This window comes from Gopherus flavomarginatus, chromosome 5 (assembly GCF_025201925.1).
Source record: "Gopherus flavomarginatus isolate rGopFla2 chromosome 5, rGopFla2.mat.asm, whole genome shotgun sequence".
Taxonomy (NCBI): domain Eukaryota; kingdom Metazoa; phylum Chordata; order Testudines; family Testudinidae; genus Gopherus; species Gopherus flavomarginatus.
The window spans coordinates 97,535,942-97,555,032 of record NC_066621.1 but is presented as its reverse complement, the minus strand read 5'-3'; the positions used below and the strand labels follow the sequence as shown (position 1 = coordinate 97,555,032).

General features: G+C 44.7%; 1 protein-coding gene across 8 annotated transcripts in view; it reads right to left on the bottom strand.

Moving 5' to 3' along the window:
* RPAP1 (RNA polymerase II associated protein 1) overlaps nucleotides 1-19,091 on the bottom strand; it is a 57,918-nt gene that overhangs the window by 19,439 nt on the left and 19,388 nt on the right. For all 8 annotated transcript variants that reach the window (XR_007774628.1, XR_007774629.1, XM_050954792.1 and 5 more), the window contains 8 exons: nucleotides 15,615-15,730; nucleotides 15,027-15,125; nucleotides 14,482-14,583; nucleotides 8,951-9,118; nucleotides 5,947-6,135; nucleotides 3,302-3,436; nucleotides 2,920-3,099; nucleotides 499-656 (listed from right to left, as the gene is read on the bottom strand). Coding sequence is in view for 6 of the 8 variants with exons in the window: in XM_050954792.1 (XP_050810749.1) it covers nucleotides 499-656; nucleotides 2,920-3,099; nucleotides 3,302-3,436; nucleotides 5,947-6,135; nucleotides 8,951-9,118; nucleotides 14,482-14,583; nucleotides 15,027-15,125; nucleotides 15,615-15,730 (1,147 nt within the window). In the remaining 2 variants the exon portion in view is untranslated. The remainder of the gene's footprint in view (nucleotides 1-498; nucleotides 657-2,919; nucleotides 3,100-3,301; nucleotides 3,437-5,946; nucleotides 6,136-8,950; nucleotides 9,119-14,481; nucleotides 14,584-15,026; nucleotides 15,126-15,614; nucleotides 15,731-19,091) is intronic.

Here is a 19,091-nt window from a genome sequence, read left to right as displayed (position 1 = left end):
CTTGAAGGTCAGGTACAAGGACAGACAATTTGACCCTCTAGTAGACTGAGAGCAGAATGCAGTCAGTAGAGCACCAATTTGTATTGGCCCGTGTCATTTAGCAGCATGCTGCTGCTTGTTGGACCATTCAGAGCTTTCTTACAGATGTTGAGTTCATTCCTAGGTGTGTTGCAACAACTGAGCCTGGAGGTAATGAATGCACAGGCCACCCATGTTACACGAAAGAGCTGAATCCAGTTGCAAACTGCTGGGAGAATGGGAATTTCTTGTCGTGTGGAGAAGGAGCAGCACGATGCTGGTGCTAATACTCATTTAAACGAGGGAGACCATGAAAGGACGGAAGAAGTTGAGGTCACAACAGAGAAATCAATGGAAGCTAGGTTTTACAGCACCCTGGGGAGGCTCCACAGATCCCTGCAATTACCTGCCCTAAAACAGGCAGCTCATTTCTTCATTACACAGACACTGAGTCCCCATTTCTCCAGGTTTAGGCCATACCTGTAGAGATCACAGGACTGACCGTAGCCAGCAGCCACAGCCCACAGCCGGAAAGCCTCAGTGCTCAGCCTTATGGCTTCCTCCCTGCGCAGAGGCAGGTCCTGGGGATCTTCAGCTATAAACCGACTCAGTCGACTCTTCAGCTCAAATTTATTCAGCTGGAAAGAAGAAGCAGACAAATAAAGAAGTAAGATTTGTCTTGTCTTTGGGTCTTATCGCTAGAGCCTCATGCACTGAGACAGCTGCAGCCTCCATTCATAGATTCGAAGGGCATAAGGGACTATTGTGATCATCTAGTCTGATGTCCCATATAACACAAACCACAGAACTTCCCCAAAATAATTATGAGAGTAACCTTTTCAAAAACATGCAATCTTGAGTTAAAAGTTATTGGTGATGGGGAATCTACCAAGACACTCTGGTCCAATGGTTAATTACTCTCATGATTAAAAATATATGCTTCCTTACCAGTCTGAATTTGTCTAGCTTCAACTTCCAGCCACAGGACCACATTATACCTTTCTCTGCTTGACTGAAGAGCCCATCATCAAATATTTGTTCCTCACCTACGTACTTATAGACTAATCAAATTACCCATTAATCTCCTCTTTAAGATAAATAGATCCACTTCCTTGAGTCTGTCACTATAAGGTATGTTTTCTAATCCTTTGATCTTTCTCAGGCCTCTCCTGTACCCTCTCCAATTTATCAACATCCTCCTTGAATTGCGGGCACCAGAACTGGACACAGTATTCGAGGAGATGCACCAGTGTCAAATACAAAGGTAAAATAGCCTCTCTGCTCTTACTCGATTTGCCCATTTACATATCCAAGGACTGCATTAGTCCCTGTTGGCCACAGTGTCACACTGGGAGCTCACATTCAGCTGATTATCCACCATGATCTCAAAATCTTTTTCAGAGTCACTGCTTCTCGGGATAGGTCCCCCATTCTGTAAAGATGGCCCCCAATCTTGGTTCCTGGATGTACACATTTACATTTAGCCATATTAAAACACACATTGTTTGTTTGAGCCCAGGTTACCATACAGTGATGTAGATCACTCTGTATCAGTGGCCTGTCCTCTTCATTATTTCCCACTCCCTCAATTTGTGTGTCATCTGCAAATATTCTCAGTGATTATTTTGTGTTTTTTTCCAGGTCACTGATCAAAATGTTAAATAGCATAGGGCCAACAACCAACCCCTGTGGAATCCCATTAGGAATACCTCATTCTATGATGATTCCCCGTTCACAATTACATTTTGAGACCAATCAGTTAGCCAGTTTCTTATTCATTTAATGAGTGCAATGCTAATTTTAATTCAACCCATTCTAAACTCCTCTTTATAATCACACAGCTCACTGTAACATTCAAAGCTATCTGTTTAGTTTACATTAAAGGTTCCATTTATTAGGGGTTAATAAATGATCAATAGATGTTACAAACATGTTACAGATGTCATAAGCAACCCACTGTGGGACTCTAACATTCTAGAACAACCGATTAACCTTTTATTAAAAGTCTACTAATCCTTTACAAGCCATTTAAAATGAAACCTTAATATAAAAGAGGGACCTACTTTTTGATACTTGGTGGTGTTCAGTAGGTTTTCCTCTTTCAAAATGGGGTCTCACATGTCTGTTCAGGTGCTTTATTTGATAATGGGCTCTTGCTCTCTTGGAAACGTTCAGGTTTTAATTTAGTTTCTTGGATCTCAATCTACTAGGAGCCTCTATAAATACTGAATTGAAAACTTCAAGAGGTGCCTGCTGTATTATGATGGGTACCTGCCAGTCATGCTGATTTCACATGCTGCCTTGCATAACTGACTTTGTTTTCTGACTGGTTGTTGGAAGTGAGGTCATCAGTTTAATAGGCAGGGATAGCGTAAGGGAAGAATGACTATTTCTGAAGGCAGATTACCTGCCGGGTATCCAGTCCCCTTCATCTTCTTTATGTGATTTCATTAAGTAATGGACTCAAGGAGGAGTTCGAGAAAGCACCTGGTACCTTCTTGGGTGGGACACAGAGATGCTCCCAACACAAGCCCACACACACAATCTTGGCCTCCTATGAGGATTGTCTGACCTTCAGAGACCTCTCTTAACAGTCAAACAAATTATGCAGAACATAGCATTTTGCAGCATGCAACTGAGAGACAGAGATGGAGGGGCTGGGAGTTACACTGCTAATATTTAAGTGTTTGGAAGCCAGCTGCTTTTCTTCATTCCAGAGATAGATCCAAATCAGAACCCAGATCCAACCTTCCCTCCACATGAACTCTGGGTCCAACTCTACAGCTCAGACCCATCCCTAGTTAACTCCCTCCTTTTATTTAGAAAACAAGGTATATTAAACCAGTGCTTCCACTTCTGCCCCTTGTGAGCAGAAAGGCCATGCTGAATCATACTTCTTACCAGTCTGGCTGTTGCATTCCTCCCCCCAGATGCCAGGACTCTGATTAACTTCATGGCGGTGGCACATGCAACGCCATGGAGGCTGGTGAGCAAGTGGCCTGGTTCAGCTACCCGGGGATCCCACTGAACAGGGAGAAACTCTCTAACGATGGTCTCAATCAGCCGAGGACAGGCCAGGAGCTGTACAAAAGCAAACAAACAACTGAGACATTGACTATCAGGGCAGGAAAGCAACTCTGGCAGTTTGATTGTCAACAGGAGCAAGTAGCACAACAATACCAACAGTCACCCCATCCCCTCTCCATTTTTCCATCTTCTTCCTCACCATTCCCCCTCCTCACCAGTCGCCCCCTTCTCTCTAACTTTCTGCATAGGTGGGTACCTGACTGCATGCTTCAGAGGAGTGCCTTGCTACCCGGATAAGAATATCCAGGATGTCCAGAACTACAGCAGGGACTGGTCGCACCATCTCAAGGATGTACCTCAGCCGTTGAAGAAACTGTGTCTTCAGAAGCCCCTGCAAGACAAAGAAAACAAAAACAAACCCATCACAATCCTAACATTAACTCTACACACAATGTTCATGCTACAGCTGCTGGAGAGAAAGTCCTGTGAAATAGGCGTCTATTTATTGGAACAGGATTTAAAACCATCCTTTGTTTTAAAGGAAGAACTCTCCGCTAAGAGCGGCCAGTGTGAAGACAAACAAGTATAAGTTGGGAGAGAAAGAGAAAGAGCAACTGGACTTCCATATGGGATCCAAACCCACATGCTTCAGCGCATAAGCCAACTACTGACTGACGGGCGGTAGGAAGACATTTCCACCATAACAATTATGAAATAATGTGCCTGTACAGGTTCTCCCACCTTTTTTTGACACAGCTGAAACTGGCCATTGATCCCCATCTAGTCCAGTATCCTGTCTCTGGCAATGGCCAGTACCAGAAACTGAGAATGGACAGTTAATCCCATTTTATAAGTAGGAAAACTGAGGCACAGAAAGATTAGGTGACCTTTTTAGGGTTAAACAGTGGGAGATCAGAGTCAGTGTCAAAGGCAGGAACAGAATCTGAAGTTCAAGTGACATTTATTCATTTCTGGACCTGGAAAGCAGGCATTTCTAAAAACACGTGGATTTACTACTCCTATTTTATGGTAACATCTTGGCGATCTGTTCTGGCATTTAATATAAAATGCACTTGCAATAAAAATAGAGGGAAGTGAATTTCAAAGAAGCAGCAGATTCATATGGCTATGACATGGCCGTGGAGGTGCATAGAATGGACTTGTATCTTGAAAGGTCCCTTGCAAATCATCTTCCTTTGGTAAGAGTCAGTATGGGAGGATGCAGGCTTCTTAAATCTCTCAATATTGCACCTTCCAGTCTCATTCATGGTCATCTTCAAGCTCTACTTCTTGTGAACGCAGCTCTATAAATGTTCTGTAAAAACATACCACCATCTTATGCACATTGGACATGACCCTACCACTGCAGTTGTCTTGTTCCCAAATAGTGCAAGTCTGCAACTTGCTGGGATTGTCTAAGTATCTCCTAGTTTGTTACCAAAATCAAATCAACAGATGTTAAGAAGCTGCCGTAATTTTTGGCACTGAAAAAACAGTTTAATTTCCTCTCCTCAGCCATGTTAATTTCCTCCTTTAACAGCCATATTTCTGCTCATGAGTTGTCATCAGTATCATATTGAACACTCCTATCTTAGTTGTCACAAAGACATCCATCCAGCCAAACAGACCTCTGAAGATGCTAAAATGTCACTGATAAGACCAATCAAACGTATGACTTCTTTGGCTATAGAACCTCCTGCTGTCAATCAACTACTCAGATAGATAAAACAGTTCAACCATTCAATGTCACTGCCATCTACCTGCAGTATCGGCAGGTAATTCATTTCTGTTTTATAGGAGGCATGCATAGCTTTGGTTTTATCACCATTCGCAGCTCTTTCAGCATTAACTGTAGTTGGCCAGTACTCTCTCCACGTAAGGCAACATCACCCACATATGAGATCTTCTAAAGATGAATCTTTAAAATTTCAGACCTCCTACTCAACCAGCTTTGTCATCAGACAGTCTATTAGAACAGTAAATAACACTGGGGAGCGAACGCACACCTGGCACACCCGATTCTACTGAAAAATCAAACTAATACAACTGTTGACACTCATACCTCTAAAAATACTGTGATACAACTCCACCACTAGGCACACTAAAACCTTCAGCATCCCACACTAGCATAGCAGTACCTCATTGCTGATCGACGCACTGAGTCAAGAGAGGCCGCAGAGTCTATAAACACAATCTGAACTTCCTCTTGTCACTCTAGTCGTTTGTCAATAACATTCCACAAAGCATATATAGCGTGGATTGACCTGTACGGAAACCACACTGGTTGTCTCTCATTTTGTACAAACTGATCGCTGTCCTTTTTTAAAAACAGGATGAAGCAGCCCCTTTTCCAATCATCTGGAATGTGACTGGTTTCCCAAACTTTTAAGACAATTAAAAGCTGGACCTCCACTCTTGAGCAGTTTTGATGAAATATTGTTAAGACCAGGTACTTTATTATTTTGTAACTGTTGGATTGCAAACAGCATTTCCTTTAATGTCATCAGCCTGTTTCTCTTGGGCTCATTTTTGGATTAAGGTTATAGCTAACATCTTGTGGCCATACTATCATTACCTAGGAGGCTGGCTCTGAGATAACAAAAATGACTGTTTCTAGGTCTCATATCAGTAGGACAGGGATGAAAAGAAGTGCATGGAGAAATCACATTAAAGTTATAAAGGTTTAATTGCAAGACACAAGTATAAGAGGGAGGTGAATTAATTAGGTGGCCTCACTTAGGTGACATGCCATAAATGATGGTGACATCAAGGTCACCAATGTTCCAGAAATCACACTGGAATTTCAATGTACAGGTCCATCTAGCTAGCTTTAACAGCACATACAGCCTTTATGCAGATATGGTTTTGCTGGTGAGATTCCAGACATAGCTATGGGTTTACCTTTATGACATCATACCGGGCCACATCTGGATCTGACTTGTTTTCAACCTTTGATTTTTTCCCTTGTGTTTTTTCCATTAGAGTCAATTCTTCCTCTTCCTCTTCCTCCTCCTCCTCCTCCTCCCTGCTGGGAGTGAAGGGGAACACAGCCATCCCCTGGTACCATGAGAAAGTCTGATCAAGATACTCCTGTAAGGAAAAGAAAAGCACATATGTAAATTATAGCAAAGGGAGGCATTTTAAAAATGCTTTTGAGTACAAGACAGTGCAGCCCAAAATGGGAACAAGAAACCAAGGTGTATTCACAACGCCTAAGTCTAAGGTAAAGGGACCTGGGGAGAATGCCAACCTCAGACTGGTCCAAATTCCACTGAGACAAAAGCATTCTAAACAAATATGCAGGATGGGTAGTAATGGTGTATCTAGTGGTTACCTGGAAGGTGAGATTCTTGGGTTCTATTCCGGTTTCTACTGCTAGCTCACTGTTGACCTCAAATGGGTCACTTAGAGAGGCATTCAAGTTAAAACGTATACTAAAATAAGTGTTATCCATTTTCTTCTACATTAAAACTTCATTTACTTTTTGCACCTCTCTCAGCTTGGGCAATGAACATATAGACTAGACAGCTTTACTTTTGTTTCTATCCCATTTCACATTCAGGTTCTTCTGCTCTAGAACAAGACTGTAAATATTTGAGCTTCCACCACATCAGAGAAATGTTTCCATCCAGCCAGACTTGTCCTCCAGTGAATATTTTTAACTGCAGAAAAAAATTTTTTTTTTTTAATGAAAACTAAATTTGAGGCTTCAACTACTTGACAGAGTCCCTTTAAACTCATATCTCTTGGTCTGCCAATCAGTAAAACAACAGTGTGGTGTGAATTAGTTAATGTTTGTAAAGTTTTTGAACAATCTTGGATGAAAGGTGCTATAGAAGTTTTTGAACTATAATTAGGCACAAAAAGCAATGCTGACAATATGAAGGGTAAACTGTGATGTCAAGGGCTCAGAGAAGAGGCTGGGATTCCAGCTGGAAACCCTGAAATTGGGATCCACTCTTGTAAACCTAGAAGTCAAAAAGCTCTAGATAGATTATTTCAGTCTTCAAATAATTAATAAGAAATAAGTCACCTCCCTTAGGCAAGACCTAATTTATGGATGAAGGGAAGATTTAGCTAGAATGATAAAGACCTGAAATTATAACAGAGATAACAGATGTATTAACAGACCCTTAACTAGGCAGAAACTGGGCACACCTGGATAAGCTGGAGTACTCCTCAAGGTGAGACAAGTTAATGATGACATATTTGTGGAGCATTCCTCTTGGATAACAAGTTCTTTGCACATGTGAATTATCTTCCAGCTAATGATCTCAGAGTGCTTGACTATTATTAATAAATGAGGCCTCCAAACATCCCTGGTAGACAAGGCAGTATTGTTTACCCCGATTTGACACAGGCAGACTGAGGCTGTGAGACTTGTCAAAGATCACGCCACAGGTCTGCGGCAGAGCCAAGGACACGATGGCAGATGCCCAGTCCAGAGCTCTACACACAAGACCATCCTTTCTTCGTAGGTCTGGAGCCACCCTCCGAAGCCTGATAACATGAGTGACACACTGAAGATATTCAAAAGGAGAAATCGTAACACAGACAGATGCCTTTATAGTGCAATTGTTGGTAGAGTTTCTAGCCTTGCATATGCAAAGACATCATACCAAAAGTCAAGGCGGCAACATTCCTTCTTTTATGGCTGCAGCAGAAAGCCATACTACTACATTTTGCTCTGGGCACCTAGTTACCAGAAACATGCAGACAATTCAAAAGAGAGTCTGAGAAAAAAAATCATTGAGAGGTTGGATTGGTTTGTAGCACTGCTTCCAATGCAGGGGGCAGGGCCCACCCTAGAGAGCATAATCAGACCAAGGGATGGCAGAGCAGAGGAAAAAAACAGTAGAGGGGAGGGACAGCTCAGTGGTTTGAGCATTGGCCTGCTAAACCCAGGGTTGTGAGCTCAATCCTTCAGGGGGCCATTTAAGGATCTGGGGCAAAAAATCTGTCTGGGGATTGGTCCTGCTTCGAGAAGGGGGTTGGACTAGATGACCTCCTGAGGTCCCTTCCAACCCTGACATTCTGTGATTCTATGACAGGAAAAGCTACATGACCCTCCATTCACCTCACCTTCCCCACTGTGACTATGCTCCTGTGATTGGAGGAAGTTGCAGGGGACTGCTTGAAAGCTACCTGCTTTCCTTGCCTACTTCAATGGCAGTCCTGCAGCAGCTCCTGGTCAAAAGGCTGCAGATTCAGGCAGCAGGGCTCACCCATACTCCTTCTGCAGGGTAAGCCCAGCCAGGAGGGCATGTGGGTCTTTGCCCCAGAGGATTATCAATTATATCTACACCACAAAAAAAAGCCTTGTAGTCTTCTGGTGAAAGGGGGACAAAGGCAGGAAAGAATAAGACCAAGAAAACAGAGCAAAAGGGCCCAGGAGAGGGAGCCAGAGAAAATGAACAGATGAATGGAGTGAGAGGAGCAACTGTGCTGGGTTAAGGCATGAGGAGGAGAGCATCCAGCAGCCAGTCCACTGGCTGGAAGGGAGGCATCACAATAAAGGGCTGGAAACCATTGACGAAAGAGGTCAGATTAAAAGAACTAGATACATTTAGCTTGAAAATGGGGCTGTGAAATAACACAGTGTACATGAACACCAGAAAAGGAGAGAAGTTTAGCAGCCCTGAGATGAATTTAGGGCAAGCCAGGGTTAGTCTGAACAGCAGGAACAAATTCTGAATAGTCAGATTTATTAGAGTAATTAGGCCAAGGAAAAGGAGTGGTGGAAGCCCCACTGCTTACAGTGCGATTGAACAAATCATGAAAACAGTGCTCTGTGGAGAATAATGTGACATTGACCACCATACGGCTTGGTCCGAATGACTTAATAGGCACCTTCCTTCTGATTCCCACACCCTAATCGGCATTACACCCAGTACCACTCTCTCACCTCATCTTCAGGGGACACCAGCAGCGCATGGAGAGCCCGGAGGGATGCTGCAATGACATTATCCACCGTATCATCCAAGGAGAAGCGCAACAAGAAGAGGAATCCAGCATCGAGCAGCAAGCGCAGGACACTACCCTTCAGGGAGGAGGCAAACTCCCCAGCCTTGGCCTGAAAGAAATGCCATCCACTACCTCAGCATCAACAACAGGGTCACCCCATTAAAGCTAGGTGTGTATTAACATGCACCACACTTACTGTTGCCTATGTAAAGCAGCTAAGAGGGCTGTTTGGTCAGTGACAGCGATGGAGCACCCTGTCCAGCGGGAGCTGCACAGTAAGGCTGGAATGTTACATAGTGGCTACACATTTTCACACTATTTAATCCAAAGCTAATTAACTCCAGAATGACCCTAGCAGTTGTCCACAAGGAGACTTTAGAATCAATTAAAAAGGGAATCCAGCAGGCATCCTGGACTCCAATGGACATGCAAGATGCAGAGAAATTCAGTAGGGTCATATTCAGTTCAGATACCCACAATGCTGTGCACTTTGGGAATGTTTCCAACTAACCTGCCATGGCTTCTTTTGAACCTTCCCCTCTACTCCCCTCTCCACATAGGAGGGTCATAAAAATGCCCCGAGTGGATAAATATACATGATCAGTTACACTGCAAACACAGGGAGATCCATGAGGAAGGCCGTACTGCCATGGCACATCATGAACACCAGACTGATTGCAGCTTCATGAGCCACAGTCCTCTCAAAATACTCCTTTTGTACCTCCCTTAGAGGGGAGTAGACCCACATTCCTCATGCCAGTCCGCCATTTGCTGACATTTCACACTTAGTTTGAGGGATCACAACTCCTTTCCTATTTAAGGATGAGAAAGTATCCCTATGACTGAACTAATGCTCTCCCACTGTGGTCTAGTCCCTCTGGACTAACCCTATCAATGTGTGGGGCAGGAAGAGTGAAAAGCAAGTACAGCAGGAGTAGGAAGACTCAATTCTTTGGTTTCTATTCCTTTGTTTTCTGTATGTGAATGGCTCCCCTTCCCTCACCTCAGAGATTATACTTTTTAATTCTGGATCAAACTCCTGCTCCTCACCCCATCCCATAAAGTCATCTCTGCATCATTCATTGCTGACATCCCCTGCAGTACATTCCCTGTGAGCCAGGTAGGAAGTTGTGCTGCTTTCCACTGAGGAAGACAATTCACTTTGCCACTGGTGCTGGTGTATTGCTTTAGGAGTAGGACGGTTTATTCTCACCTGCTATAAGAACAAGCATGTCACAGATCTAGCTCAGCCAATGGGAGAGAAAGTGCAATAAAATAGCTTACATCAGCTGTAAGGCTGTCGATTAATTGCAGTTAACTCACGCAATTAACTCAAAAAAATTAATCGTGATTAATTGCAGTTTTATTTGCACTGTTAAACAACAGAATACCAATTGAAATTTATTAAATATTTTGGATGTTTTTCTACATTTTCATATATGTTGTATTCTGTGTTGTAATTGAAATCAAAGTGTGTATTATTTTTATTACAAATATTTGAACTGTAAAAATTATAAAAAGAAATAGTACTTTTCAGTTCACCTCAGACAAGTATTGTAGCGTAATCTTTGTCCTGAAAGAGAGAAATGTAGATTTTTTTGTTACATAACTGCACTCAAAACCAAAACAACGTAAAACCTCAGAGCCTACAAGTCCACTCAGTCCTACTTCTTGCTCAGCAAATCACTAAGACAAACAAGTTCGTTTGCATTTACTGGACATAATGCTGCCCTCTTCTTATTCACAATGTCACCAGAAAGTGAGAACAGGCATCTGCACGGCACTTTTGTAGCCAGCATTGCAGAGTATTTACATGCCAGATATAAAAGTTTATTAGAGAATATTTAAATAAAGATGATACAAAGAGTTTGAAGCGTCAGTTATTGGTCATTGGGGGCAACATACAGAGTATAGGGGGACGCTGGTATTTGGAAATTGGTTAGCACATAACATATACAATCTGTAAGGTCCCCAATGCGGGGTGTACGGTGGGTGGGATCAGGAAGCAGTGAGGGTACATCGCTCATACAGTGGGTTACACGCAGTCATGGGTATAAGTAAGCGGGCTGGGTAATGGGGACAGGATGACCTTCACATGGTGGAATCCAGTTCAGTGGGTTTAGGGCTCAGGGGATATGGTTCAGTAGGGGTGGGTTAATAGGCCTCCTCCTCCCCCCCCCTCCGTGGGTGCACGAAATCACGCCAGCTCACTCCTGGTATTGGCGGTGGCCGGTGATGTGCTCTGTGTAAATGTCCCTAGACCACCGGATAGTGTCCGAGACCATCAAACGTCTCATGAGCCATGCATAGCAACGGCCCACCCCACAGGCCCTAAGTACTCGTTCATTACAGGGGTCCCAGGCCCCCAGCGCCCCGACGATCAGGGCGTCAGTGTAAACCTCGTAGCCCTTTGCCCGCAGGGTGTCAGCCAAGGGGGCATATTTTTCAAGTTTGCGGGCTCGTGCTTCGCGGAGGGCCGGGGTCTTGTTCTCAAACGGGATCGTCACGTCGACGAGGATGATCTTTTTCCGTTCCTTGTCCATGATGACGATGTCCCGGCGCAGCAGGCTGTCGGTGTCGGGGATGGTGTGGTTGACTGCGATCTCACTCAGGTGTGGGGCAATGGCCTTCACCAGCCGGTCCTGGACGGCGTTGTGGCGCAGCTGCCAGGCTCTGGCGTGGGGCTTGCAGCTGCACAGGACGTGGGGCAAGGTCTCCAGGGCGTACCCACACTTCCTGCAGCGCTTGTCTCGGTTCCTGTGGCGGATGGCTCCGTTGAGCGGGATGCAGTTCAGGCGGGTGCGGTGTATGAACCGCCAGTCGGCGAAACGGGTGAAGCTGCCCGCAGGGAGAAAGTGGTTGCTGGAGTTCCACTTGCTGGTCACCTCAAAGGCCTTGCCCTGGTCGGGTTTTTTCCTCAGGGTGTCCACGTAGAGCGCGTGGACAGCGGCCTTCAGTGACTTCTCCAGCACGCCTCTGGCTCCGGGGCTGACGATGGTGTTGCCCTCCGTCTCGATCCGCGGCACCAGGACTCCCAGCTCCTGCCATTCCTCGCTCCATACCCAGCGGCAGCCCAGTCGTTTTCCCAGCCGGCGTGTGGCGTTGCGGGAGCAGGACCACAGCGAGGCGATGTTGCCCCCATCCCGGGCGAATTCGCCGTCTAGGGAGCCACTCAGGAAAGTGGCTACATCCGGGCCGGACGGAGGCCTGCCAATTCGCTTCTCAATGACGGTGCGTAGGGCGGCCGCTGTGACATTCTTTACCGTGGCGTCCGGGCATGTCAGGAGGCGGAAGGCGTGCGTGATGACTGCGATGTCGCAGAGGTCACCCATGCGGGGGACGTTGGCACCACCGTGCCTGTGGGCAATGTATATAAGCTCGTTGCTGGCTCTCTGGGGCAGGGACAGCCACTGCTTAACCAGCTGCCGGATGGTGTTGTCCGCCTTGTTGAGGGGCACCTTTGCCACGGCGGAACCTCTCAAGACGAAGTGGATGCAGGGGATCAGGAAAGTGTTGAGGGCGTTGATCTTCTGCCACGGTGCCAGCAGGGATGCGTCGATCTTGGCAGCATCCTGTAGGATCTCCCGGATGGTGTCCTCAGGGGTCTGCCGGAAGCGGACGCCCGTCGGCGTGCCGAGGTGTTGGTACGCCTGCCCTTCTGCCAGGGGAACGACGGACTCGCCCTGGATCTGGAACTCCATCGTCTGCACCGAGTCTCTCTTGCTCCCGTCGACGTGGAGGGATGCACACTTCTTGGCGTTAAAGCGGAGACCCGTCCAGTCAGTAGCTCTCCCGATGGTATTGAGCATGTGCTGGAGCCTCTCGGGGTCGTCCGCGATCAGGACCAGGTCATCCGCATAGGCCAAAACGCTCACCCTCTCGCCGTGCAGGTCGAAGCCGTCAGCGCGGTCTGAGATCGCCCGCAGGAACGGCTCCATGGCGAGGTTGAAGATGATCGGGCTGAGGGGGCAGCCCTGCTTCACGCTGCTGTGGATAGGGATCTCGGCGGTTTCTCCTTCTACGCCCCTTCATGCTTCAGCCACCATTCCAGAGGACATGCTTTCATGCTGATGATGTTTGTTAAAAAAAAATGTGTTAAGTAAATTTGTGACTGAACACGTTGGGGGAGAATTGTATGTCCCTTGCTCCATTTTACCCACATTCTGCTATATATTTCATGCGATAGCAGTCTCGGATGATGACAAAGCACATTGTTCATTTTAAGGAATTTCACTGCAGATTTCACAAAACACAAAGAAGGTACCAACGTGAGACTTCTAAAGATAGCTACAGCACTCGACCCGAGGTTTAAGAATCTGAAATGCCTTCCAAAATCTGCGAGGGATGAGGTGTGGAGCATGCTGTCAGAAGTCTTAAAAGAGCAACACTCCGATGCGGAACTTACAGACCCTGAATCACCAAAACAGAAAATTAACCTTGTGCTAGTGGCATCTGACTCAGATATTGAAAATGAGCATGCGTCCATCCGCACTGCTTTGGATGGTTATCCAGCAGAACCCATCAGCAGCATGGACGCATGTCCCCTGGAATGGTGGTTGAAGCATGAAGGGACATATGAATTTTTGGTGCATCTGGCACATAAGTATCTTGCGATTCCGCCTACAACAGCACCATGAGAATGCCTGTTCTCACTGTCAGGTGACATTGTAAACAAGAACCGAGCAGTATTATTTCCTGCAAATGTAAACAAACTTGTTTGTCTGAGCGATTGGCTTAACAAGAAATAGGACTGAGTGTACCTGCAGGCTCTAAAATTTTACACTGTTTTATTGAGGAATGCAGGTTTTTTTGTACATAATTCTACATTTCTAAGTTAATCTTGCATGATAAAGAGATTGCACTATAGTACTTGTATTAGGTGAACTGAAAAATACTATTTCTGTTTTTTACAGAGCAAATACTTGTAATCAAAAATAAATATAAAGTGAGCACTGTACACTTTGTATTCTGTGTTGGAAATGTATATTTGAAAATGTAGAAAACATCCAAAAATATTTAAACAAATGGTATTCTATTGTTTAATCACGCGATTAATCGCGATTAATTTTTTTAATCGCTTGACAGACCTAGTCAGATGAAACCATGGAACGAGCAAATATGCAATCTCTGTGACACTGATGAACAGCACTTTTGAGATAGCTGGGGCTCAGTTCTCTCATAGCACAATTTCACTTGGATTCACACAGGCCTACACCTGACATGTGCATGCGCACACCCTACCCCTTTGCCAAGGCGGCAGGGACAGGTGATACAGGAGTTGGCTCTGCCAGGTCCACATCTGTGAGGGGTTCTCCTTCATAAAGGGAATTTTCTGCTGGTGATTCTGGCTGGAATCCATCCACTTTGTGCTGCCTGAGCAGTGCAAAGCAAACGCATCACATTGAGAATCTGGGCCCTGACATTGCCAGCAGTGTGCACTAGGAGAAAGAACTTCCTACAAAGGTCACTCACCTTCTGGACAACATGGCCTAGCACCTGTAATGCCAATGTCCTCTGCTGAATGATCTGACTGCGGCACAAGTGGAAGAGCTCTTGGAGGGAATAACCAGCCCTCTACACAGAGGGGTAGGGGAAAGGGGAAAAAAGAAAAAAAAAAAGATAAAACAGGATCCTTAGAGTAGTTACAAAATACTACCTAGTACGAGGGATAAACTGCATTGCAAAAGAGTTGTGGGTGCTGCTTTATGCAAATGACTGAAGAAATTCTACTTCAGTGAGAGACTGGCTAAAGGGAGGCTTCACCTTGACAGGTAAGCCAGTTGTGTGGGGGTATTCTTTTGCAAGCAGATACATTTTAAAATGGGATGGGGGGGGAATAGCGGTTCGGTATGTTCCGATTTCTCTCCTGGGTCCTATTTCAACTCAAAATCATCAACGCATTCCTAAGGTACACATCACTAGGATATCCAGACACAAAGAATCTGAGAATTAAACATGAAAATCAGAATAAGGTGTATTCTCTTTCCATTTCCACTTTATTCTAGTATCTCTCTTACTTCTGCTTCTTCTCCATGATGGTGTAGACCAAGATGAGTAGGTAAATCTGAATCAGGAGGAATCAATTCTCCTTTCAAACTAAATCGTGCTTGCATTCCCTATTTAAAAAAACAAAAAGTTATTTTACTGCCTTCCACTCCACTCCATCCAGCTTTTATATCTTACTTCCTCAATACAGTTTCAAGCTCTTAGCTCACGATGTCCCAAGTTCTCTAGAACTTATCTCCATTGCCCTGATTTCTTAACTTCCAAAGCTATATCCCCATATATTCCAGTTTCCAAACTTCAAATTCCCAGATCTCTCAGCCACTAAATTTCCATCTCAATCCCTGGTCCCCTCTAATTCCAGATCTACCCTGCATAGTATTATGGAAAAGACTAGGACTGGATGAACATGGTAACTGGATTCTCATCACACTCAGAGAACAGGGACAGATCTGGAGAGATGCCATTGTTAGCATCATTTATAGTTTGAAGAAGAGAAGTCTCATTTTCCAACAACGTCAGTCTCTAAAGATTTCACCAGCATGAACCACATGTCCCACCAACAAACGAAAAGGAAGAAAATCAGTTTCTACTTTTCAAACCTTTTTGGTTCTTCTCTGCCGGGGGTGGGGCAGATCCTTTATCCACTCCAGCTTCTCAAACTCCACATTGTTCATGTGGATCCATTCCTTCTGGGGCTTGATGGGAAGGTCAACTTCTTTGAGGAGGGAGAGAAAGCATCAGAGGCATTATCTTTCCTGGGCATAGAGAGAGACAGCCAAATATTTGGCTTTGAGAGTATTTCATGTGTAGTTTTCATGTAAAGTAACAAAAAAAAATCTTCAAATTGACTCATAGCTGGTGCATAAACATCAAAGATTTACTGCTGTTTTAATCTTTCATAAGCTCTAGAAGAGGAAGTAAACAGCACTGTAATGAAATTCATAGACGATGCTAATTTGAGAGGAGCTGAACACCAGACAGGATACAAACAAAGATTAGAAACATGGACAGAAAAAGAAATTACATTCAAGTTTAAGAACTGCAAGCTAACAACATCTTAGGGGAAATAATCTGAAACAAAGAGGTAGAAAGCTAGGAAGCAGTAATGCTGAAAGAAACAGATGAGAACGGACAGTAAATTATTAGTCTGCAGTAAATTATGGTACAAAATGTCAGTGCAATATTGAGCTGCCTAGAGACATCACGTTACAGGACAGAGAGGTAACAGTCCCTCACTATACAGATCTGATGCACCCACACCTGCAATGTTGTATTCAGTTCTGGCTACCTAGTCAGAAGCTGAAGTGATTGACTTCTGAGAAAAGATTAAAAACTTGCGATGGCGTGCAAATCCCACACAGGCCCTGAGTAAGCATGAGAGGCCAGTTATGTTACTTGGCTGCCCCTGGAGGGACAGCCAAACTTAACTGATCATGAAGCCAGTTGGGCAAGAGCAGGCTGGTTAGAATAAAGAGCAGAAATCTGTAGCAGAAGGGGTGTGCAGGGAGAGTGTCAGAGTAGGGTGGGATAAACCCTGGGATCCTACCCTGACTAGAGAAGGCTGGTAAGCAGCTGGGGAGGCATCTCTTGCGCATGGGAGTGCACAGATCTTGGTTGCTGGTTACAGGGTCCCTGGGCTGGAATCCAGTGTAGTGGGAGGGCCTGGTTTCCCCTCCCAGCCCCTGGGAAAGTGGCAGGAGCCTAGAGTTGGGGCCAAAAGATCTTCTGGTGAAGGCACTGAGCTATTCTAGGTCAGACTTTGTTACCCTGGAAGGGGTGGATGAAATCATGACCTGGCCAGAGGACTGAGTTACAAGAAGAGAGGCCACTGAAGCAACCATCAGCAGAGGGCACCATGTGGGGAAAACCACTGGTATGCCACATACCTGGCCACGAAGAGGTGATCCTAAGGCAACCGAACACCCTTCACAAAGCTAAATACGTATATAGAGAGAGAACTTGGCTGAGCCATGACTCAGTGGAGAAGCACGACAACAGCTGACAAGTATTTGAAAGATGTAAACACCAGGGAGGAAGATCAATTATTTAGCATAATAAACAGAGCTTTAAACTAGAAGAAATTGAGAGAAGGGAAATTTAGGCTCAACATCATGGAGAACTTTTTGTCAGAGAGATGAATTAAGCTGCAAGTTGCTCTCCAAAGGGAAGGGGTGATTGGGACATGTAACTGGAGCCAACTAAACACTAGCAAAGGTACAGTAGAAATCTGTCCCATACTGGCTTGAGGATGGATGAGCTACCAGTCTTTTCCATCTCCAGATTCCACCCAGGAAACCACACAAACATTAGCTCAAGGTAGTCTGGACCAGGACTGGTTGTTGTGACCAGAGGGCATTGAAGAGTAGCAGCCCTGTTTCTGATTGAACAAAACAAGAGCAGGACATGGAGACATTTAAATTATTGCTGTAATCCTGAGCACTGAAGCACCCTTGCAAGGAACAATGGATACACATAAATCCTTTTTCCTGATCAGTCCTTTCCCCGCAGATAACTGGCCCGGCCTGAAGCCTAACCTTTTCCTGGCTCATGTCTCCTGTTTGCTCTTTAATCTTCAGAAAGGGCCCCCATAATTTCTGAGACACAGCCATAGACTTATGATTAGTGTAGTATTGAATAAGGCATGGAACCAAGTGCAGAGTTATCTACCCCAGCAGAAAATTGTTCCACAGAACTGCAGCCAAAGGCCCAGCGCACATTTTAATTAAAGAAAAAAAGCATATGAAATGAAAGAAGGTGGCATGTTTGTGGGTGGTGGGTGTGAAACAAGGGGAAGTAAAATCATCAGAAAACTGAAATCTATTGACATTTCTAATTCAACAAGTTGTTTTTCCCCTCTCTATTAATCACTAAATGGAAAGGGCTAACTTAATCATGCCATGAACAGGATTATTAATATTACTGATGGCCCTTGCATTACAATCTTGTCAACAGGAAAAGACAGATACATATTCCAAGGCATCAGCAGATTGTTCAATTACTGAGAAATCCCTTTACAGAAACACAAGCTGGTAGCCCGAATGCAACATATGTACTGAATTTTGCAGGGCTTCCATTGCTTTAAGGGTTACAAACCCAAACGTCTTTCTCTCCACTCTCCTTCCTAGAACCTGTAGGCACTTTTTTTTCCTCAGATGAGAGTACAGCCTCTGGGGAAAGGACTTGGAACCTCGTTTACCAAAAATCGAAGCCTTTTATTCTCATTAAAAAGGAAGTTTCCATTATTGAATGAATGCCTCCCCTAGTGCTGTTGAACCAGGCTGTTTTTTCTCCTGTGGGATTCAAGGTTACCATTTCTGCGAGTTTACTCATGATGAATATACTCCTTGACATCAGCACTGGCAGCTTCCCAACGTTAAGTGCTAATGGAAAATTAATATTACATCTCCTACCAGGCACAGTGCATTGCATGCATAACCTTATGCAGTTGGAAATGCCTCACTTATTTTTAGAATTGCTTCTTTCTGTAAAATTGCTCTCTTGCTCCTCTCCTCCTTGAAATATGAAGTTTCCCATAGAAAAATCCCCTTTTCCCATTCCAACTGGCTTCTATGGGGAGCAAAGCAATCTCCCCAACCAACATACTTTTCCCAAGAGATCCAGTACAACTCTGTCCACCCTTTAAAGACCACTTCTCCTGAGCAGCTAATTTGTGCTGGTGCCTGGTATGGAGTAGGGCAAGCGAGTGTCACTTATTAAGATGCAGCTTGTGCACTCCATCATTCTGGAACTGAAGAGCTAAAAATAACCTTTATATTAAGGCTGATGGAGATAAAGAAGCAGAGAGGAAGAAAACTGTTGTGAAGAAACAGCAGAAGGATTGTTGGGCGAGGTATTTTCTTCAATAGATGCTAAACCAGCTTTCCTTCACCTCCACACACACACACAAGCATCTCTCTCACTAAGGAAATGGTAAACGTCATCGTTATCTTCCCAAAACACACTGCTGAAATCCAAGAGCATTTCAAAGATCTCATTAGGCTGCCTGCACGCTGCACTGTGACCCAGAGAAAACATCAGAAGAGAGGATCGGGAGATGGAGACAGCAAAGGAACAAT